Source organism: Tauraco erythrolophus, chromosome 7, assembly GCF_009769465.1.
Source record: "Tauraco erythrolophus isolate bTauEry1 chromosome 7, bTauEry1.pri, whole genome shotgun sequence".
NCBI lineage: Eukaryota > Metazoa > Chordata > Aves > Musophagiformes > Musophagidae > Tauraco > Tauraco erythrolophus.
The window spans coordinates 447,523-468,349 of record NC_141471.1 but is presented as its reverse complement, the minus strand read 5'-3'; the positions used below and the strand labels follow the sequence as shown (position 1 = coordinate 468,349).

The 20,827-nt window shown below is 42.5% G+C and overlaps 1 protein-coding gene across 2 annotated transcripts in view; it reads right to left on the bottom strand.

Moving 5' to 3' along the window:
* SMARCC1 (SWI/SNF related BAF chromatin remodeling complex subunit C1) overlaps window positions 1–20,827 on the bottom strand; it is a 100,834-nt gene that overhangs the window by 58,170 nt on the left and 21,837 nt on the right. For both annotated transcript variants that reach the window (XM_086614436.1, XM_086614435.1), the window contains 10 exons: window positions 19,392–19,461; window positions 15,779–15,848; window positions 14,417–14,492; window positions 12,396–12,521; window positions 11,576–11,694; window positions 10,227–10,351; window positions 9,362–9,421; window positions 8,614–8,651; window positions 5,646–5,767; window positions 1,886–1,957 (listed from right to left, as the gene is read on the bottom strand). In XM_086614436.1, the coding sequence (XP_086470562.1) occupies window positions 1,886–1,957; window positions 5,646–5,767; window positions 8,614–8,651; window positions 9,362–9,421; window positions 10,227–10,351; window positions 11,576–11,694; window positions 12,396–12,521; window positions 14,417–14,492; window positions 15,779–15,848; window positions 19,392–19,461 (878 nt within the window). The remainder of the gene's footprint in view (window positions 1–1,885; window positions 1,958–5,645; window positions 5,768–8,613; window positions 8,652–9,361; window positions 9,422–10,226; window positions 10,352–11,575; window positions 11,695–12,395; window positions 12,522–14,416; window positions 14,493–15,778; window positions 15,849–19,391; window positions 19,462–20,827) is intronic.

Below are 20,827 nucleotides of genomic sequence, written 5' to 3'. Positions count from 1 at the left end.
CTCAGCACTGAATTTTGACCAGGTCGCTTAGGACTTTGTCCAGCAAGGCCTGAAAGACTCCAAGGAAGAATACTGCTGAATTCCCAGGGCCCCATCCCAGTGCTTCATTTTCTTCAGTTAAAAATTTCCCTTAAGACAGAACTCACTGTGGTTTAGTTTGACTTATTTTTCTCCTGCCACACACCTCGACAATGAGCCTGGCTCCATCTTCTCAGTAACCTCCTTGTCCATTGGGCAACTGCTATAAGGTCTCCCAATCCTTCTCTTCTCCAGCCTGAAAAAGCTTAGTTTCTAATTTCTATCTCAAGAGTAGCTCAGAAGCCTCACAAGAACATCAGTCATGCCTGAGAAGAGGAGGTTCAAGACAAGAGCACTCTCTCTGAAGCTGGCCATGTCCACCTGCTGGAAGAGCAACACAGGATGATGCTACCACTGCCGTTTGCGCTGCGAAGGAATCGAGGAATAAGGTCAGCTTTGCTGATGTTGAAACAACGTACTGAGAAGCTAATTCAAATGCTTCGTTTAGTAGTTAACTCAAAAAAACTGGTTTTAAATCCCCAAAAGCTGCTCTGCACTCAGACCAAGATTTGATACCGAGATAGAGCGGACACAACTCGCCCAGTGCCGCTGTCCACGTCAACGAGCACACAACGGTGTTCAAATTTATGACTGGGGTTTTTTTTGGTGAACTCTCACGTTTTAGGATTATAATTATAATAGAAACAAGCGCATTGTTCAAAAGCCAGATGTTGATTATCTTCCTGTAATCAATCATCTTTCAAGCTTTCTCCGAATCACTGAGTTTCCTGTTACACCAGAGCTGTCCGAAGGGGAGATGTACTTCTACTAACGCACGTCACAAGCCTTGCAGCAGATGAAGATAAGCAGTCGATGCAAAACCACCAGCTTATCTTGTTACATTGCCAAGTCAGATCAGAAGTTAATAAATTGATGTATGGAAAAACCTACAATACTTCAAGACAATCATCAGCTAACTTTTTTTTTTTTTTAAACAGCTTCAGGGAAGGTGTTAAAGCTGTTTAAACAACTCTATGTGCATAGCTACGAACGAAGAACACAAGTTCTGCAGTAGATACCAGATCTCACCAGGAGATAAGTACAAACCCAATCTAGATTCAACTGAGAGAACTCCACCTACATTAACGGGCACCTCCAGAATTATAATGTCACTAGAAGGTTTGGAACAGCTACATAAGAAAAAAATATCTTTCTTCTTGCAGTGTACAACTCCAACCCTCCCGTTTACATCAGACTACCTAATATTTGAAAACACAGCTACATCTCAGACCTGTGAAGATCCATTTTCCAGCCCTCACCTCACTTTCAGAATTACCCATGAACTGCTCAGGGAACCACGAAATCAGAGATAACTGTGCAAAATCCATTTTGGATTTTGTCTGACACAGCATCCTGCAACAAACTCGGTGATCAGTGCTCACACACAAAACTCCTGACTCTCAAAAATATAGCACGGCATGAGAGGAGAGAGAAAAATAAGGAGGATTATTAAGTCTCCACAGTATCATGAAATTTTTCAGATCTCTTTAGAAGATGATCATGTTTTGTACCACATAAAGTTCAAGAACTTGTTCCAATATCACTTGGGAGAAACTAGTTTTATTTTTCCTGCATCACCATTATTAACTATCACTTGGATACTTAAACTTTTACCCCTACTCCAATAATGCACAGACATTACCAAGCTACAAGAAATGGTTGTACAGATGCTTCTTCTTTCTTTCATGCCCCTACAGACAACATCAGCTTAACACATGCACAGCTGAAGTGACCACAGGATTCATGAAACTGAAGCTCCTTTACCTTGCCAACCTCTTACACGCCTATATTCATGTGTTTTACTTACATTTCTGGAGTCTTGGACTTGTTTTTTCCATTGAAGAATTCAGGAAGAGCACGACGTTCAATCACATGAATACTGTAACAAAAATGCACAATTCAGAGGCTGAATCCTAAATAATCTTAGAGTACTCTGCACACTTTCAACTGACTGTTTCAAAGGAGAACATTTCTAGCAAAGGTTGGTGGGGTTTTTGTTTCTTTCCTTCTTTTTTAGAAACCCTCGCATGACCATTTGAAATTTGCTTATTTAATCAAATAAGCAAAGCTGAATTAAAAAATGTGCAATGTGTGCTGGTAGCCCAGAAAGCCAACCGTGTCCTGGGCTGCACCCAGAGCAGCGTGGGCAGCAGGGCGAGGGAGGGGATTCTGCCCCTCTGCTCTGCTCTCCTGAGACCCCCCCTGCAGTGCTGCCTTCAGCTCTGGGGGTCCCAACAGCAGAAGGACATGGAGCTGCTGGAGCGGGGCCAGAGGAGGCCATGGAGATGATGGGAGGGCTGGAGCACCTCTGCTCTGGAGACAGGCTGAGAGAGTTGGGGCTGTTCAGCCTGGAGAAGAGAAGGCTCCAGGGTGATCTTACTGCAGCCTTCCAGTACCTAAAGGGGCTACAGGAAAGCTGGAGAGGGGCTTTGGACAAGGGTGTGTAGTGACAGGACACGGGGCAATGGATTTAAACAGAAAGAGGGGAGATTTCGATTGGATATAAGAAAAAAATTCCTCCCTCTGAGGGTGGTGAGGCACTGGCACAGGTTGCCCAGAGAAGCTGTGGATGCCCCATCCCTGGAAGTGTTTAAGGCCAGGTTGGATGGGGCTTTGAGCAACCTGGTGTAGAAGCATAGAATGGTTAGGGCTGGAAGGGACCTTCAAAGGCCATCTAGTCCAACCCCCCTGCAAGGAACAGGGATATCTCCAACTAGATCAGGTTGCTCAGGGCCTCGTCCAACCTGGCCTTGAACGTCTCCAGGGATAGAGCATCCACCACCTCTCTAGGCAACCTGTTCCAGTGTTCTACAACTCTCATGGTAAAAAATTTTTTCCTAATATCCAACCTGAATCTACCTCCCTCTATTTTAAAACCATTACCCCTTGTCCTATCACAACTGGCCCTCCTGAACAGCCTCTCCCCATCTTTCTTGTAGGCCCCCTTGAAGTACTGGAAGACCGCTATAAGGTCACCCCGGAGCCTCCTCTTCTCCAGGCTGAACAGCCCCAACTCTTTCAGCCTGTCCTCATAGGAAAGGTGCTCCAGCCCTCTTATCATCTTCGTGGCCCTCCTCTGGACCCTCTCCAACTGGTCCATGTCGTTCTTATGTTGGGGGCTCCAGAACTGGACGCAGTACTTCAGGTGAGGTCTCACGAGGGCAGAGTAGAGGGGGAGAATCACCTCCCTTGACCTGCTGAGAGAGTGTAGTGGAGGGTGTCCCTGGCCATGGCAGGGGGGTTGGAACTGGATGATCTTTGAGGTTCCTTCCAACCCAAACCATTCTGGAATTCTGTGATTCTATGAAAAAAGCATCAAAAAATTCAGTCATTTATCAAAGCAGAACTCCGCACCCAATGCTGCTCTAATTCAACTCTGAAGTGTTGAGCACCAGCCCGTTGTCAACCATACTGTCACGAGTTCTGCACTCCGACAGAAGCATCCTTCTGTTCTCCAACCTAGTTAGTGCGAACCAGCGAAGTACTGGTATTTCAGAGAAACCAAACTTTGATGGTATATAGAAGATGGGAGTATCTTAGAAGACACGAGTGCAAGTGCATGGTTTGAGTCCAACTCTGGAGTTTGAGCTACAGTAATTACTAGTGCTCACAAGTCAGGTTGGAGACTGACTGGCTTCAAGAACATAGCTATTACCTCTCTGGTCAATCGGGAAAATAAAATCCAAAGTATGGATGTTTGGAGCAACTAAACACTGTCTTAAAAATAATTCTTCCCCTTTGCACTCCAAGCGAGAAATATGGAGCAAAAACATATGGAAGAGAAGAACTAATGACACATGAGGTGCTATGCAGTGCGTAAAATAATCTAAGGTAAAGATCACAGAAAATTCAGCTTTAGTTATTTGACAGACACATATTTTTTTTTCCCTTCTATAGATCTTCCAGGTAAAAGTACTTGAATTTAAATATTCTTTCAGCAGAATCTTCCATTCTGCATGTACTACCAGCACTGCAGAAACTCCTGAAATCAGATTCTCCTAGTTCCTAAACAAAGCATTGGAGGAAGTGATATGGTTTATTTTAACACAAATAAGGAAATTTGGTCCTGAAGCATTTTAATTGTGGGGGGATTGGTCATTTTGTGTAATCCAGGGCATACAATGTCATATCTAAGAGGGTTTTCACTGCATAGTGTAAGAGTGATGTCATGACAAAAATGCCATCATTTTTGATGATGTCATGAGTTTCTCCGTAGGGATGTAGTATCGAACCTTCACTTTACCCACAAGGAACCGAAGCACAGACACTATAGATACACCTACCCTGGTTTAAAGTCAGCCTCCATTGGCTCGAGCTACACAAAGTTGCCTTTCCTGAGCTACAGCGGATCCGCAGTTCCTTATGAAGCGCAGCAGTGGAGCGTTTCATCCCGCGCACGTAACACAACCACACCGCCAGCTTTTCTGCTCACAAAGCCACCAGAGCACCTATCAACTCAGACCCCGTGTTCCTTGGCTCCTCTGCTTCCAGGATCATCTCGGAGCGGGAGAGCCACGGGGACTGAGAGAACAGCTGGGTCTATTTACGGGGATTTAGGTCAACTCAAGCCACTAGCACAGACACAGCCTAAGCAACTGACTCAAGGTAACACAGCCTGCCAGAGCTGGGAATTGAACCACTCACAGTTCAAACCCCACCTTAATTCACTTCTATCAAAAGTTATCCACTTTTTAAAGTTGCACGTGACTCCTAACACTCAGGTACCACAGCACATCTTTAGATTCCAGCCTAAACAGTGCCTCAACTCCTGGAGCCAAGACAAAACACATGCTCAGATGACAGCCTTTCGAGACAACTCCCTGAGCAACCTGATCTAGTTGGAGATATCCCTGTTCCTTGCAGGGGGGTTGGACTAGATGACCTTTGAAGGTCCCTTCCAGCCCTAACCATTCTATGATTCTATGATTCTAACTCACTATTCCTGATTCTGTTTCCAAAGCAGTTTTTATTAAAAAAAAAGTACTACACAAGTTTAACTTGTAGAGGGATTTTTATTCCCAAACAATCACTTGCTTCTCTTCCCACACCACAAAAGTTTGAGTATAGAGAGAACATTAGGGTTACTATAGTGAGCCATATGGTCATAGCACACCGCAAACCTCTGACTCCAAGGAGGATCCCAAACTGAAACAAGTATCCTCCCTGAATAATCAGTGACTTATCCTCAAAGTCAGGATCTGAAGCAAAATAAAAAGCCACCAGCATTCAGAAGTAGGTAACAAAAAGGAAAGATCGTGGAAGCACTAGGGAAGTAAGGAAGAGAAATTATTTTCCCATAGCAGAGGGGAAAAAAACAGTAAAATGTCAATGCAAAGCAAAAGATGCTGAGAAGGTACTCTGAAGATCTATGCTGTTTGAACGTCTCTTCCTCATTCCCAATACCTGAAAACTGCTACAAATCAGCTCAGAAAGATTTTTCAATGGAAAAGATGTACCCACACACGGGAATTAGCCCTAAACAAAGGTAACTTCTTTCAGCTCAGCTTGATTTATGAGAGAACCACGAAAACTCTAAGTCTTCCCCCAGTTCCCAATTACTTTCTTACCAGTTGTAGTCAAACCAAGATGCATAGCTTGGAATAATGATGTGGTTGGTTTGTTCTGTGACGTTATCTTCACCTGGATCGATCGACCGACTTTGATCACCTTTGTTAGGATCTTCATCCTCCTGTACCACAGAGGGAATACAACAGTTAGTAGGCTGCAAGAGACATACCCAACAACTCTCAGCCAGGACAAAGTCAGTCCAAAACAAGTACTTTCCAATCCTACACAGAATAAACTTTCCCTGACACAATCTCTGCTCAGTGGGGAAAAATTTTAGGGACCAGAGAAAGCGTAATCTGTGTTCATAAAAATATACAGAAAGCATAAGGCCAGTAAGAAGTTTTTACAGAGCCAGCTCTCAAATCTCAAGGACAGACTCGGCAGCACGGTCAGATCATGCTCCACGTCCTGTTTATGAAATTAAGCTGCTCTAACTACGGGAGGAAACACCACATGCCAATTCTGCAGGATACTACAAGCACGTGTGATGGGTACAGCTCCAATCTCCAGTACTTTCTCAGCTGCCAGCCTGGCTCTTGCTGCCATCTCCAGTTACTGACACCGCAGCCATTTTTGTCTACGGCAGGTCGTAGTTTTGCCACTCTTCCCTCGTTAACTTTCTCACTCCTCAGAAGAGCATTAATGGAAATCAGATTCATTACTTCTGGTTTCACTGGGAGACACTTGTCAGCAGTAATAGTTTCACGTCTGCAAAACTGCGTCTCATTACCCTGGATTTTTGCTTGAATAAAGTCACTTTGGTCAATCTTAAAGCTGATCTTGGATGTTTCTGTCTTATGAAGAAGAGATACTAAATTCAACTCGTGACTGTGCACGTCCTTGGATGTGCTCCCACTCAGAGGGTGAACAGACCCGTGAGTTTGCTCATACAGGGCTCCGAAGACACCAGTGAGCAAGACTAAGACTTCCAAGCAGAGGGACAAGCCTCTGTTGCTTTACAACAGAAGCCTCCTGGGAACTCTAGATGTTCTGCAACTTGAGTTCCCGCATGCGTTCGCTTCCTGATCCAAAACGATACAGAGAGGGGCACAGAGGTAATGTAAGAAGAGGGTCAGGACAGGATATGAACCATACGAGAAACCCTCAGGTGCTATTTGAAGAGCCTGTAGGTAACTCAACATTAAATGTTCTTCTTTACCCGAATTACTAATCCAGACAGCTTCCACAGAAACACAACAGACTGTTAAAAATAGCCAAGTCCCTAAAGCAAGATCCCAAAGAGCCACTGGTATCAATGATGTATCTGTCTGGGGACTAAATTCCCCCCAAGATAACAAGGTATCATTCTAAATACACTTAGCGATCTGACAGTAGCTATTCAGAAAAGCAGCCCTTGCTCTTGTCATCCCTTCAACTTTCAACCCTTCTCCTCTCAAAACATGTTCACTAAACACAGAAACGGACCACGGCCTCCCCAAAAACACTCTTTGGCATAGGACATAAAAAGCAAACCTCTCCTAATCTAACGTGGAACACAAGCTAAGGTTGCTGCATGAGTCCCACAGTTCCAGGTCATTCTAGACCCAGGGGTGGAGAAGTCACACACACACAAACCAATGCATTTCCCATCCTGGCAAAGCCTGCTGTCGCATTCCTTCTGACTTGGTTTCCCTAACTTGGAAAACAGTGCTTGCCTAAGAATCATATTTTAGAATCACAGAACCATTTAGGTTGGAAAAGACCTTCAAGATCATCAAGTCCAACATTAACCCAAGAGGGCCAAGTCCACCATTAAACCACGTCCCTCAGCACCACATCCACATGGCTTTTAAATACCTCCAGGGATGGTGACGCCACCACTACCCTGGGCATCCTGTTCCAATGCTCAACAATCCTGGGGCTGAAGAAATTTTTCCTCCTACCCCATCTAAACCCTCTCTGGCACAACTTGAGGCCGTTTTCTCTTGTCCTTTGGCGATCTCTGTTCACATGTCTTCATCTGGCTACTCAAACCCAGTGCTCCTTTGTGGGATACCTGTGCCTAAAACCTAAAAGAAGGGTTGTTTACCAGCTAGTCAGTGGTTTGCACACCTAGAGCTGTCGTCTTTCCTCATTTTTAAGCATAATAAAGGATTTTTTGAGCACTTCTGAAAACACATATACGGATTGGATGTAGGAACTGAAATACGGTAAATCTTGAAATATGTCAGTATGGAAAGTCAGATTTTCTTAATTATGTGTATAACTAAGGGCACATCCAAGAGTCTGTGTCTGTGCAGGACCTGCAACTGTATAAACCTAATACAGATGTGATCGTTTCTTACCTGCATGATCAGGCAAGCTGTTAAAAACGTGCCTGGCATATCAACAATGCAATTCAATATAGAAACTACCCTGATAATTCTAATAAAATGATCAGGAAGTTTATCTAGATTTTAGATTTAGTCCTGAAACGTAAAGAAAAACATAACCTTTGAAAAATCTTGCATCTGAAAAACACTTCTTTGAAAATACTTTGCATCTGTCTCATTCTCATTTTTAACATACTAGATCTAAAAATACAAAATAATCTCACAGTATTTATAGAATTTTTATAATAGGAAAACAACATTCCCATCAGTGACTGACTTAATCTTATATATCACTTGAAAAATATTGTAGGCTAAGTTCCTGAAGATGAGATGAAGATCTTGATAGGACAAGGGGTAATTGTTTTAAACTGAAAGAGGGGAGATTTAGATTAGATCTAAGGGAGAAATTCTTCCCTCTGAGGGTGGTGAGGCACTGGACCAGGTTGCCCAGAGAGGTGGTAGATGTCCCATCCCTGGAAACATTCAAGGCCAGGCTGGATGAGGCTCTGAGCAACCTGATCTAGTTGAAGATGTCCCTGCCTGTGGCAGAGGGGGCTGGACTAGATGACCTTGAAAGGTCCCTTCCCACCCAAACCATTCTGTGATTCTATGATCTGGGTTTCTCCCAATCTTAGTAAGAAACAGCTGCTGTTACCTTTCCTCCAGTTGCGACTGTCTCCTCATCCTGTTCGTCTGAAAGGTAAAAGCATTGAGAATCACACTAATGAAAAGCATCCGATTGCTCGTAATCCTTCCCAGCAATGCAGCTGCTTAACTGGGAAGAATATTTCACTTGTGTTGGAAGGGAAGCAAGGAGGAAGGCAAAGTGGACCACACATCATTAAGGCAATCTCTCCCTCACACAGGCACTCAACTATCCCGGACAAGGGAACAGCTAAGAATCCAGAGGAAGAATAATTATAATTTTTCCACACTTAGGAATCCATACCTAATTATTGCCTTTGCCAGTGCCCTAAATGTAGCGTTGTAGAATAGGACAGGGGACACGAGTTTATATCTCTTATGCCAGAGGCTTAGCAAAGCTCAGGGAACCTGTGATTCACCTTGATTCCCAGTGACAAAAGAAAAATTCTGCCAGCAAAGAGCTTATGTGTCATACAAATATATATGTTATATATATATATATAACAAAATGTTTTTTATATATATATATATATAACAAAAACGTGCGTAACAAGGGAACAGCCTTGCAAGTGACAAAGGGTCAATACGTTTCAGCTGGAATACGTATGAAAACTGAATTAATTCAATAAAAGCATAGAGTTAGAGAACCCTTTTAAAATTGAGAGATTTAAAAATATTTACTCTGCTGGCCTGCAAGCAGGACTTTACTATAAAACTGAGGGGAAGGGGTGCTGGAGGGTGTCGTGTGTTCGCCTTACCGAGGTCTGCGACTGTTCCTCCTTTCACAGGCGTGTTTTCACTGTCTTTCTTTGGGTTCACTACAAAGGCAAGGAAGATTGAAACTCTGATGAGTAACCATCAGACAAGATACAATTATCAAAGCCTAGCATGCTTTTAGTACCTTATCAATAAATAGTTTTGTTTCTCATGTCTTTGCAGTTCAAAAGAATTATCTGCACAGTTTGAGCACAACAGACCGTTTGTTTGATTTCTCTGTAATTCCACATCCAAACTCAAAGCAGCTTCTACTCATGCAGTTAATGGACTAAGTTTTGCCTTTTCCACCCGTTCAACACACAACAATTCTTACATGCAAGTTCAAACCAGGTGAAAACCAAATGATGTGACAGTCAGAAAGGTTCGGTGTCAAGGACTTGATAAAAGGAATTCGTTTTCTGACTTGTCTTCACTTAACAGGTATCGTACAGATGAACACTTTTCTGGAAGGGATTAAGAACTGAATGCATTTGGTGTGTTGCTAAGAGTTTCCACTCATTTGACCTGCTCATCTTGGGTTCTCAGCATACAATTCTTTTCCTCCAGAAAACTCCACACCCTAAAACATGAACTCTGTAAAACGGGTGAGAGCAATCCTAAAATAGGTGAAATTAAACATTTAAGTGGATTTTTGCAAACGTATTTCAAAAATCCTAAAGAAGGTGAATCCACTGCCCTTCTCAGCTGTCACATTCCAATCTCTAACTTGATATTTAGATGGGCACAGATCAGCTGGCTCTATATCCACAAAGTATATCAAAGATTTGACAAAACACGTGTATTTTTTCCAGTGCTGTTTAAGCAATTCTTTTAACACTCAAAGAATCCACTGTATGCATATTTTACCATTTTTGGGAAGTACCACTTCTTCTATATTAGGTACTGGTGTGGGATCCTCCATGTCCTTTGTAAGATCTTCTTGCTCATCTTCTTCTTTCTGCCCTCTCCTTTTCCCATACAAGGCTGCTTGTCTAAAACAGATCATACACAAATTCTCTGCCAGCTGCAACTGTCAATGTTCTCATCTTGACGTTATTCTTCCGATACCAGGATTAAAAGATTGGGTTAAAACACTAAGGAAAACATGAATGCTGCAGGAAGTGGTGCTGGTGGAGTTAATGAAATACATCCTCTGTGTACTACCAAAACAAAGTTAAGGTTTTTTTAAAAAAAGGTATTTTCCAGTTTCAAGACTGGAGGCCACTGTATATAAATCTAGATTCCAACCCAAAACTGTCTCCAGCACGTTGGCAGCTCTTGCATTCCAGTGAGAGTCTAAGGAGCAGCGATCCACTTACATTTATCCTTTATAAAGGTGCAATAAGGGCATCTGCTGCACAGAACAAAAGAGGCAGCAGACCATTCCAAGGGATGCTGCCTTATTTAAGGACAAAGCTGTCTCGTACAATCAACTCTGTGTACCAAGGAAGCCGTTTTGGGAACAAAGGCAGAATCACCCACACCTCTGCTTACAGAATCTAACTCAGACTTCACATTTAGAACAAAGAAGTACATCAGATTACCAACTAATTCTTTCTCACCTCAGACGATAAGTTTCCAGTCTTCTCTTATGAGAGCTCAACAGGTCTCTTAAATAAGACCTAAATTTTTAGTTCAAAAGTGCTGCCCTCCATATCCATGCACAAACCCCCACAAATAACCTTTTATTTGGATATAATTTTGACTTCTTTTTTTAAAAAAACATCAAACTAGCATAGGAAAAACCCTCATCTGTAGGCCACCTGTAATCACAAACACTATGTTGCTACAGCTGCATTTGAGAAGTAGACTTTAAAACACCCACCTATGTAAAAAATCTCAATTAAATGCAGTAATACTTCAAAAAGTGTACATGCTCTACATGATTGCACTAATAATAGAAGGAGTTTGAGTTACTTTAGAAGCAGCTGGGTTAACTTTTTGTTTGATAGGTTCTATTTTTGATGCAGTAATGAACCCCACCACTGACACAGATAACGTGACAACTTGGACTAGATTCTCCTCCACCTGCAGGCAATACATTTCTATAGAGGCATGAAGAAATTACACATACTGCACAAGAAAAATCACTCAAGTCTATTGCAGAAATAATTATTCTACTGTAATTTAAGGTGAGACAAGTGAAAGGTGACAGATCTCCCCATAAGCACTTCTTCAAGAAAATTCACCTCAAATTCCAGGACTTAGACACTCACCCTTTCTTCCCTGTCTTTTTTCTCGACTCCACAGGAGTGGGAGGTGGAGAAGGGGAATGCTTCCTTTTCCTTGTACTGGCCGCTGCTTTCCTGTCTCTCCTCTCCGGACTGCGTACAGGCTGTTAGAGAAGCAAAGCAGTCAGCTCATCCCAAACACTCCAGTTATGGAACTGCTGTAGGCACACTCTACCTTAACACATCCTACAAGAGAGAAGCTAAAAGCAATATCACACCACATTCAGCTCAGAATATTCCCATTTGTCAATGTGACAAGCCCTAAACTTTCTACAGCCACCCCCCGGATGCTGCAAAGGTGGTGTACTTAACAACCGTGCTCTTAAAGCAGAGCAAGATTCGAACGCTGATGTGAGACTTGTTCAACACACGCCAGCCACCAGGAGAGATTTCCTAGCCACTGGCCTGGCCTCAAGGTTAAACAAATGTGTTTTCAGAGTCCTAACTAACCTCCTGCACTGGGAGGGATACAAAAATTAGTTAGTAAGTATTTTGGTACAGAGAATTGGGAAATCAAATAGCTTTTTAACACACCCATGGCTTCAGTTATGAGAAAGAGGCGCTGGTCCTATCTCTTACCATCCTCAGGGAGGGGGGAAAAATAAAAATCAAAGGGCACACTTAGACTTCTGGATAAAGGGAACACATCAGAAAAAAGTTAAACTAGACTGTTTTTTCAGAGGCACCTCAACCTGTTTAATTGGTTTAATTTTAGCAACTTTAGGTGCCAAAAAAATTGACTTCTGCAAAGATAAAGCATATTAGTGTATCGACAAGTTCACTCCTTAAGCAGAGAACCACCTACCTCTTCATTTTTCATGCAGATTCGCTGTCGAAAACTCACTGATTTCCTGTTCTCATCTACCTCATAATCCTCTTCATTCATCCATTCGTTGAATATATCCGTGTCCAAAATCCACTTGGCGTGAACCTAAAGAACAGAACAAAATGTTTTTTGAAAAAATAACTCCATGACAGACCTCACAGGACGAAGGAAATATTTGCAGCTTTGCTATCAGGGCCTGAACTTCCAAACATCTCGTAATGGTTTGACACAATGGTTTCATGAAGCAATACAATAAAGGATGAACATGCCTGTAAGTCTAGTGAATGCCGCGTCTGTTCCTCAGTCATTTCTAAGCCTTTTGAAGTCTGAGGTCATTTCTCACAGCTGGGACAATGGCTCTGTATTTGGATGCTGGAAATCACTATCTAAATCTTCTAAATATACAGATCAACTCAGCAGATGTGGCACAAAAGACCAAAAAAATTAAGAAGTTGGCTGTATCTTGGAAAGAAAAGATTGACTGTCTTGACTTAAAAGATCCACCTTCAAATAAAGTTCTAGTTTACATAGCTCAAAACAAATTCTTGAGCTTTAGTATGATTTAAGCACAAAAGGCATGTGTTTCAGTTATTTACAGGTAACTACTTGGAATAAGTAGTGTTTGAAGAGACATCAAGTTATTTTCTGACCTCAGCTGCTCTAATTCTGCTGTTCGGATCAGCAGCACACACAAAAAAACATCGCCATGTTACGTATAGAAGAGGAAGTCCAATGAAAGGACAATAAAGTAGTGTTTACTGTTTGATTATAACTGCTTCATATTCTTCTTTTGCAACGATCTAAATCAGAAAGGCAAATCATTCCTTCCTAAAGAAAACTAACTACGTAGAGAACCTAAACAAAGCTGCCGATGTTGGTTTGACAGCTCACATGTTCAACAGATCGAGAAGCGCTGACATTCCGCATCATTATGACATCAGTTAAGAGCAGAATTCCCACTAAATTGAACTTTTCCATAAAAAAAAATGGTGAGATACGATCCTCAGGGATTCTTTAAACAGCTACTGGTTCTCCCAGACACTTCCACGTTGGCTCTAACTCTAGGGACAGTTGCATTCACACACTGCAATTCATTAGCAGTGCCAAAGCTTTGGGAAAATTTAGTAAAATCAAGAAACTTGAACTGTGCCCTGCACTAAGAGCATACAGAAGCTGCTTTCAGCAGTGGCACCGAGCCAAGACAAACCAACTCAAGCACTTCCGTAGCGGTGTGAGACCAGGGGCCGGGGGAGCCCACGGCCACACACAGTCTGTCAAGCAGACCACAGCTCTCCTTTGATCCCAACAGCTGAATCTGCCAGAAATAAAGCTGCCATCACAATAACTCAAAGAGAACCTGCAAGATTTCAGTTGTACCAAACTTACAAAATTCAGATTTTTTTCTCCTAAAGAGGCTTCTCAGGTTCCATATTATCCAACTCCTACTATTTTTGGCCATTTCTGCAGTATAGAAAAAGATGAACTTTCCACACACAAAATATGTTTTAAGCTCTATAACAGTAACCTCAGGTTTCTAACCTGATAGCTCCTTCTCTAACAATATTCTTCCAAAACATCACGAAAATACGTGTTTTCCCCACTTCCTCTCCTTAAACATTGTATAACACCATTATGCCTTCTAATGAGCTGTCAGGCTTCAGCTCGGAGATGGGTGCACCTCAGCAGCGAGGGAAGGACTTACCTTTAACACAAAACACCTCAAAAGTCAGGCCAAAATCAACACAGTAATTTTGACTCAGCAATGCATAATCTGTCCTTTTCACTCATAAAGTTATTTTTTTTCAACAGCATTCCTCCGCAGGCCAAAGAAACGCTTCGGACATTTTCATCACAGCTCTAGAAACATCACTCTGCTTTTCCATATATATGGAAATACGGCCATCACTGTTCAGCAGCACATTAAAACATCTATCTAGTGGCACCTGAGCATGAGCTATACCAATACAGTCACCGTGGGAAGCTGTCGAAGAGAGACTCACCTTCCATGGCTTTTCAGGAATTGGAGGATCCTCAATTTCAGCATCTATTTCATTGGCATGAACCCAAGTGTCATAGCTAATGAGTCAAGAGAAAACAAAATTGGTCCCCTGGGCTTTTCAACCAGAAAGATCATCAGCAGGAGTATTTATCCAGCAGTTTTGACATGTGCAAATCATATTGCTGGGACAGAATAGCAAAGTGCTTTCCACTCAACGGAAAGTTAAAGGAATAATCACTGGTTTCTGCTACAGAAATAGGGCTCATTAAAAATGCAGGGGTCTGAGGCATCTCAATGCACATTTTTAACTCTCTGAATTTATAACCCATCTCAGTGAAGCCAGCTCCAGCCTAAAACTGCAAATCTGCTCTCTAGATTCAGGGGTATAAATGTAGTTTCTGAGTCATCTGTCCCAACTCTGGCATTAAGTTAATTAACTTGTTTCTGTTCTTATGAGTTTAAAGCAAGAGATACTGGATTCCTAGAAGAAAGGAGCATGCATCCTCTCCTTCAACACCAGGTTCTGAGCAACTGGGGTAAGCCATATACAACAAAAAATGTGTGTATAGCATTCCTCGTGTTTATACTGATATTTATAAATACACATACACACACAGAGTCAACACAAATGTGACTACGCATATGACAAATATAAAAATATTCAAAGGTTCCTCATCTGCATGAAGAAAGAGCTTAAGTGTGATTGTTGTTTGCTCTCTTCCACTGAAACACGCATACGATTCCCAAGAATTTTGTGCATGCACAGCAGATCAGATTTTAGTACCCCCAAAAAAGTTATTAAAATAGGAATCAATGCTGGGTTATGAATCTTTTTTTAAGGTTTGTTTTTTTTTTTTTACTAAAGGAAACTCATGAAGTGCAATCTCTTTGTCAAAGACAGTTCAACTCAGTGATTAGAAGTTCTCTTTTTTGGCTTTAAAGTCCTACTAACTTTATGGAAAGGCTCATTCCACCCTCTGGAAGGTTGGTTCCATTCGCAGCCTTACCAGAGGCTCTGCAGAAAAACAGACCCTCCTCTTCTGACCTCACCAACCTGCCCGTATCACAAACGAGGATGCACATTTCAGTTTTAAACCACTGATCCAAGTCTTCTCAAGCCTTGGACACCAAGACAGATGGCAGCAAAACTAAACTACTGGATGATTATACTCAATAAGACAACCCCTGCTTGTCTCCTAACACTACCAGTGAGGTACAACACACAGCACACTGCTATCAGAAGTAAGACTTTGGACACTAAAGAAATGGCTTGTTTGAGGACACGGATTTTCCCACCTGCAAGTTTTAATCAACAAACTAGTGTAAGATTTGGGGTCTGCTTTCCTCCCCCACCTTTCTTTACCTGTCTGGAAAAAATCCCCAGTGCACCAGCACCTGCTTGTCTTTTTTCAGCACAGGTCTCAACCATTCATCTGCGAAGGGAAAAGAGATCCAGCGTCAGGGTCAGACTGCAAAGCACATGAACCACAATTATGCTTTTCCACAGCCAGTCATAGCAAAGTCACTGCAATCATCTTCCCCCTCTACTCGGCCCTGGTGAGGCCACATCTGGAATACTGTGTCCAGTTCTGGGCCCCTCAGTTCAAGAAGGACAAGGAACTGCTGGAGAGAGTCCAGCGCAGGACCACAAAGGTGATGAAGGGAGTGGAGCATCTCCCCGATGAGGAAAGGCTGAGGGAGCTGGGTCTCTTTAGCTTGGAGAAGAGGAGACCGAGGGGTGACTTCATTCATGTTTATAAATATGGAAAGGGTGACTGCCATGAGGATGGAGCCAGGCTCTTCTCAGTGGCATCCAATGACAGGACAAGGGGAAATGGATATAAGCTGGAACACAGGAGGTTCCACTTAAACGTGAGGAAGAACTTCTTCCCAGTAAGGAAGAACAGGACACTGGAACAGGCTGCCCAGAGAGGTTGTGGAGCCTCCTTCTCTGGAGATGTTCCAAACCCGCCTGGACGCGTTCTTGTGTGATCTGATCTAGGTGGTCCTGCCTCGGCAGGGAGATCGGACTAGATGATCCTTTGAGGTCCCTTCCAATCCCTGACATTCTGGGATTCTGGGATCTATGATGAAAGTCTACTGTGGTGAAACTACAACGCTCTGACCTGCCACAGGAATACACTTCCCTGCGTTATCTTTGTCACATCTAAACATGCATGTGCTCTGCCTGCATACGACAGATCTTACATTAGTAAAATCATATTAATGTTAAGAATTATTACATTTCCTTCCCTGGTGACGTGCCCTAACACACTGCAGATTAAGATCCAAGGAGGCTTGAAACAGTCCGTTTGCTTCTCAAGAGGAGCAGGAGGCATCTCTGGCTGGCAGGTGGAACCACTATCCCCTGCCAGCTCATCTTCTCCTGCCTCATCTCCCAAACTCTTTGGCCAGTTGGGCCTGGAACTCGGAATGGAACAGAGCAAATCCTCCAAAACGTCATTCAGTAAAGACAGAAGAAATAATGTGGAGAGACACACTCCAGTCTGTCACTTTTTTTTTTTTTTTAAAATCTCTGTACAACCAAAAAGACTAAACTTCTCCCAAAAGGTTTTCTTGTCAAGGGGTAAATATTTCCCCTGTCTTTTTGTATCCTCTTTAGACATCTGAATCGCCTCATTAACAACTTCTACTGATTTATATTTGCTTCAAAAGACCCTCTTCCCATTACTAAATTCCACTCTCAACAGGTATTTAAAAAAAAAAAATAGAGTTTTGAAGGAAGAATGTCAGGGCAGGGGTAGGTGGTGAATCAGCTTTTAATAAAAAACTTCCAAGAGTCTAAACAAAACTTGGATTTCAACTTTCTTTTTCCACAGCCGTGCTAACAAGGACTTCAAGTCAATACAGATTTCCTCAGCAACATTAATACTTTGCTGGTTTTGCAATAAAGCATACGCTCCGTCTGACTGGTGTTTTAAAGGTGGTTTTCCTTCCAACTGCACATCTGGCACTGTAATAACCTACCCCCTGCAACCCAAACATCAAAATGTGGCCTAGAACAGGATTAAAAGGATGAGAGGGAATGGCCAAGTTACGCCAGGGGAAATTTAGGTTGGATATCAGGAAAAATTTCTTTCCAGAGAGAGTTGGTTGTGAAGTATTGGAACAGGCTGCCCAGGGAGGTGGTGGAGGCCCCATCCCTGGAGGTGTTTAAAAACCGTGTGGATTTGGTGTTGAGGAACATGGTTTAGGGACCCTGACAGTGCAGGGGGAACGGTTGGACTCGATGATCTTGAAGGTCTCTTCCAACCAGACGATTCTATGATTCTATAAAAGAGAAACCCTGAGGATCTGAACCTGTGTGAAGTTACACAGCTTGGATTCATGGCTGTTTTCTCATCTTAGTATACTCAGGGGTTAAGAGAGCTCTGTCAAGCACATCTGCATGTTCACTGACTGCAAGACAGATGAGACCTACCACGCTCAAACGATTTCTGAGCACCTGAAGTGGTTCAAAACGCACACAAACCCGTGGCTAGGCATGCTATTACTAGTAGTCCAGGATAAACAACCACCAGAGGACACGCAAGACGTGCTGGTTCCTATACAGGAGTGAACACTTCCATCTAGTGGCCATCAGCTCAACAACAATGACCCACCAGATGATGAAATGTACTTGAAATAAAAAAATTAAGAGCAATTTTTTGTCATTTGCTGATGAAGGCAGCTGTTAAATGGCTTTTGTGGAACCCAAGTACTTCATGCAGAGGCAGACTGCATTCTAATAAAGCCACCAATCTCCATTGGCTTGCTCACGATCAATTAGACAATCAAGTCTACGTGTTGTTGTAACCACCTTGCCAAGCCACGGGCACTGATGCCTATCAGCATTCCCAACCTATCAAGACAAGAAGACAGCAGTTTTTCCACTCTTATTTACTTTGGCATCTATGCTGACCTTTCATACACATAAGCTGATTTCTAATAATGCTTCACTCAACATTTTGACCTATAATTACACACTGCAGGACACCAAGGAAGCAACAAAATTGAAAATTTTCATTAATTTTCGTCTTTAAGTGCCCTACTTTCGCTGTGCTTCCTTTTAATTTTTCAACTAAGTTAATTTCTTTTTTAAATTCTTCCAGACCCTTAGTTTTACGCCACTTCAGCCTGCAAATTACCTGGGACAAACAAAATGTCTACCTGCATTCAGCAATAAAATCATCTCAATTTCCAATCCAACCACTGAAGATTAACCAGTGTCACACGCCTTTTTTTGAAAATGTTGCATCGCTTAAAAATGTGACTCTTATACGTAGCAGTTAGAAGCAAGACACCCAATGATTTTATTTGGCATTCTTAATCCCATAAATACTTTTACAAAGTCTCTTGGGAACAGTCGAGGAACATTCTATGTCGGCAAAAACTCCCATCATCATAGAATCATAGAGCAGTTGGATTGGAAGGGACCTCAAAGATCATCCAGTTCCAGTCCCCCTGCCATGGGCAGGGACACCCTCCACTACACCAGGGTGCCCAAAGCCCCATCCAACCTGGCCTTGAACACTGCCAGGGATGGGGCAGCCACAGCTTCTCTGGGCAACCTGTGCCAGTGCCTCACCACCCTCAGAGGGAACAATTTCTCCCTCAGATCCCATCGAAATCTCCCCTCTTTCAGTTCAAAGCCATTGCCCCGTGTCCTGTCACTACACACCTGTGTCCAAAGCCCCTCTCCAGCTTTCCTGTAGCCCCTTCAGGCACTGGAAGGTACTGGAAGGTCTCCCCAGAGCCTTCTCTTCTCCAGGCTGAACAGCCCCAACTCTCCCAGCCTGTCTCCAGGGCAGAGGTGCTCCAGCCCTCCCATCATCTCTGTGGTCTCCTCTGGCCCCGCTCCAGCAGCTCCATGTCCTTCTGCTGTTGGGGGCATCAGAACTGAACACAGCACTGCAGGTGCTAACGGAATTCAGTTACAAAACTATTTCCACTTAAAAACTGGAAAGCAATTTTACCATCATCCATTGAGGTAGGACTTGGATAAACATGGTGGGTAGCCTTTGATTTCTCTTCAGTTACTGTTCCCTGTAAGAAAGGTAGAAGAAGAGAGGAAACTGCATGAGAAACCTTCAACACACTACCCAAAACTTCTTGGTTGCTTCTTTTTACCTACCCCATGCTACCTAGAAATATTCAAGGTTAACCTCAAGGCAAGTAAGAAGAATACCACCTCTAGGAAGTTCCAGGAAACGGAAACTATTTTAAGAGACTGCTGCTATGTCATCTCTTGCTCTCTTCATCTCAAATCCTTCCTTCCTTCTTCAGCCCCAGTTTTCTCTGTACGTTGCCCAACTATCCGTTCATACAAACATACTGATGAATATTTTATAAGGAAGCATCTGTAACATTTTTCACAAAGTACACATTTTGATCCAAAGCAATTTCTAAATATTACAATGTACATAAGATAAAGTCACGAGAAACGTCACTAGAAATGGCTGCCTTGAATGGGACATCCTTAGCAGTCAAGAAAGGCTGTATATCAAGAGACAGAATAAACACTCATTCTTTCAAGAAAGCCTCCGAAATCATCAACAACAAAGGAAATAAATCGGAAACAGTAACACTAACATGATGCAATTGTTTTGTCAAATATTCAAACACGAGCATGCTTTTCTTCTTGTTGGTTTAGGACATCATATCCTTGATGTATGAGAAGCAATAGATGTACTTCTCATGCTTATGTAGATGTTGCAAACAGTGGTACATGAAGCAATTCCTCCACATTTAAGTACAGGCCATAATTATATTCCCATTGGACCTACATCATCACGCATGGAAATTCTACTACATAATTAGATATCTGTTAAATAAGTATCTAACATTGCTCAGTGTGGCCAGCCAAGAAAGCTCTGTCCTTCCCTCACAGGGAGAACCATAAGGATTCTCCCATATGCTGCAGAGACACCTCCAGTCTCCATATATGAAGAGCTATTTCCAAGGAGAGCAGAAATTCACAGTCTGCGGACTCTTCTGCAGAGGAGTTATGTTTTGGAACAGTTTGTATGAAAATGTTTTTCAAAATTTACATTTTATAAATACTTGACAGATTTATTTAAAGGACTTCGGAACATATGGGATAGGTTACAACTAACAACATGCAAACAACTTCTTTAGAAGAGAGCATCAAAAGGAGGAAAATTAAAAAAGCATCAAGATGCATCGCATTGTGGTAGCGATACTTGGAGGTTACTCTGGAATCAGGGGCTGAAGGGCAAGAGTTCCGACGCCAACAAGAGTTCACAGAAGTGAGTAAAGGCAGAGGAGGTGCCCTGAGCAGCAGCGAAAGAGCAAGAGAGAAAGCAAGAAGAATTTAAAAGCGTTCAAAAACAAAAGAGCCTGGATGAAGAACCTGCAAAGTGTTTAAGAAACAATAATGGAAATTCTCCCT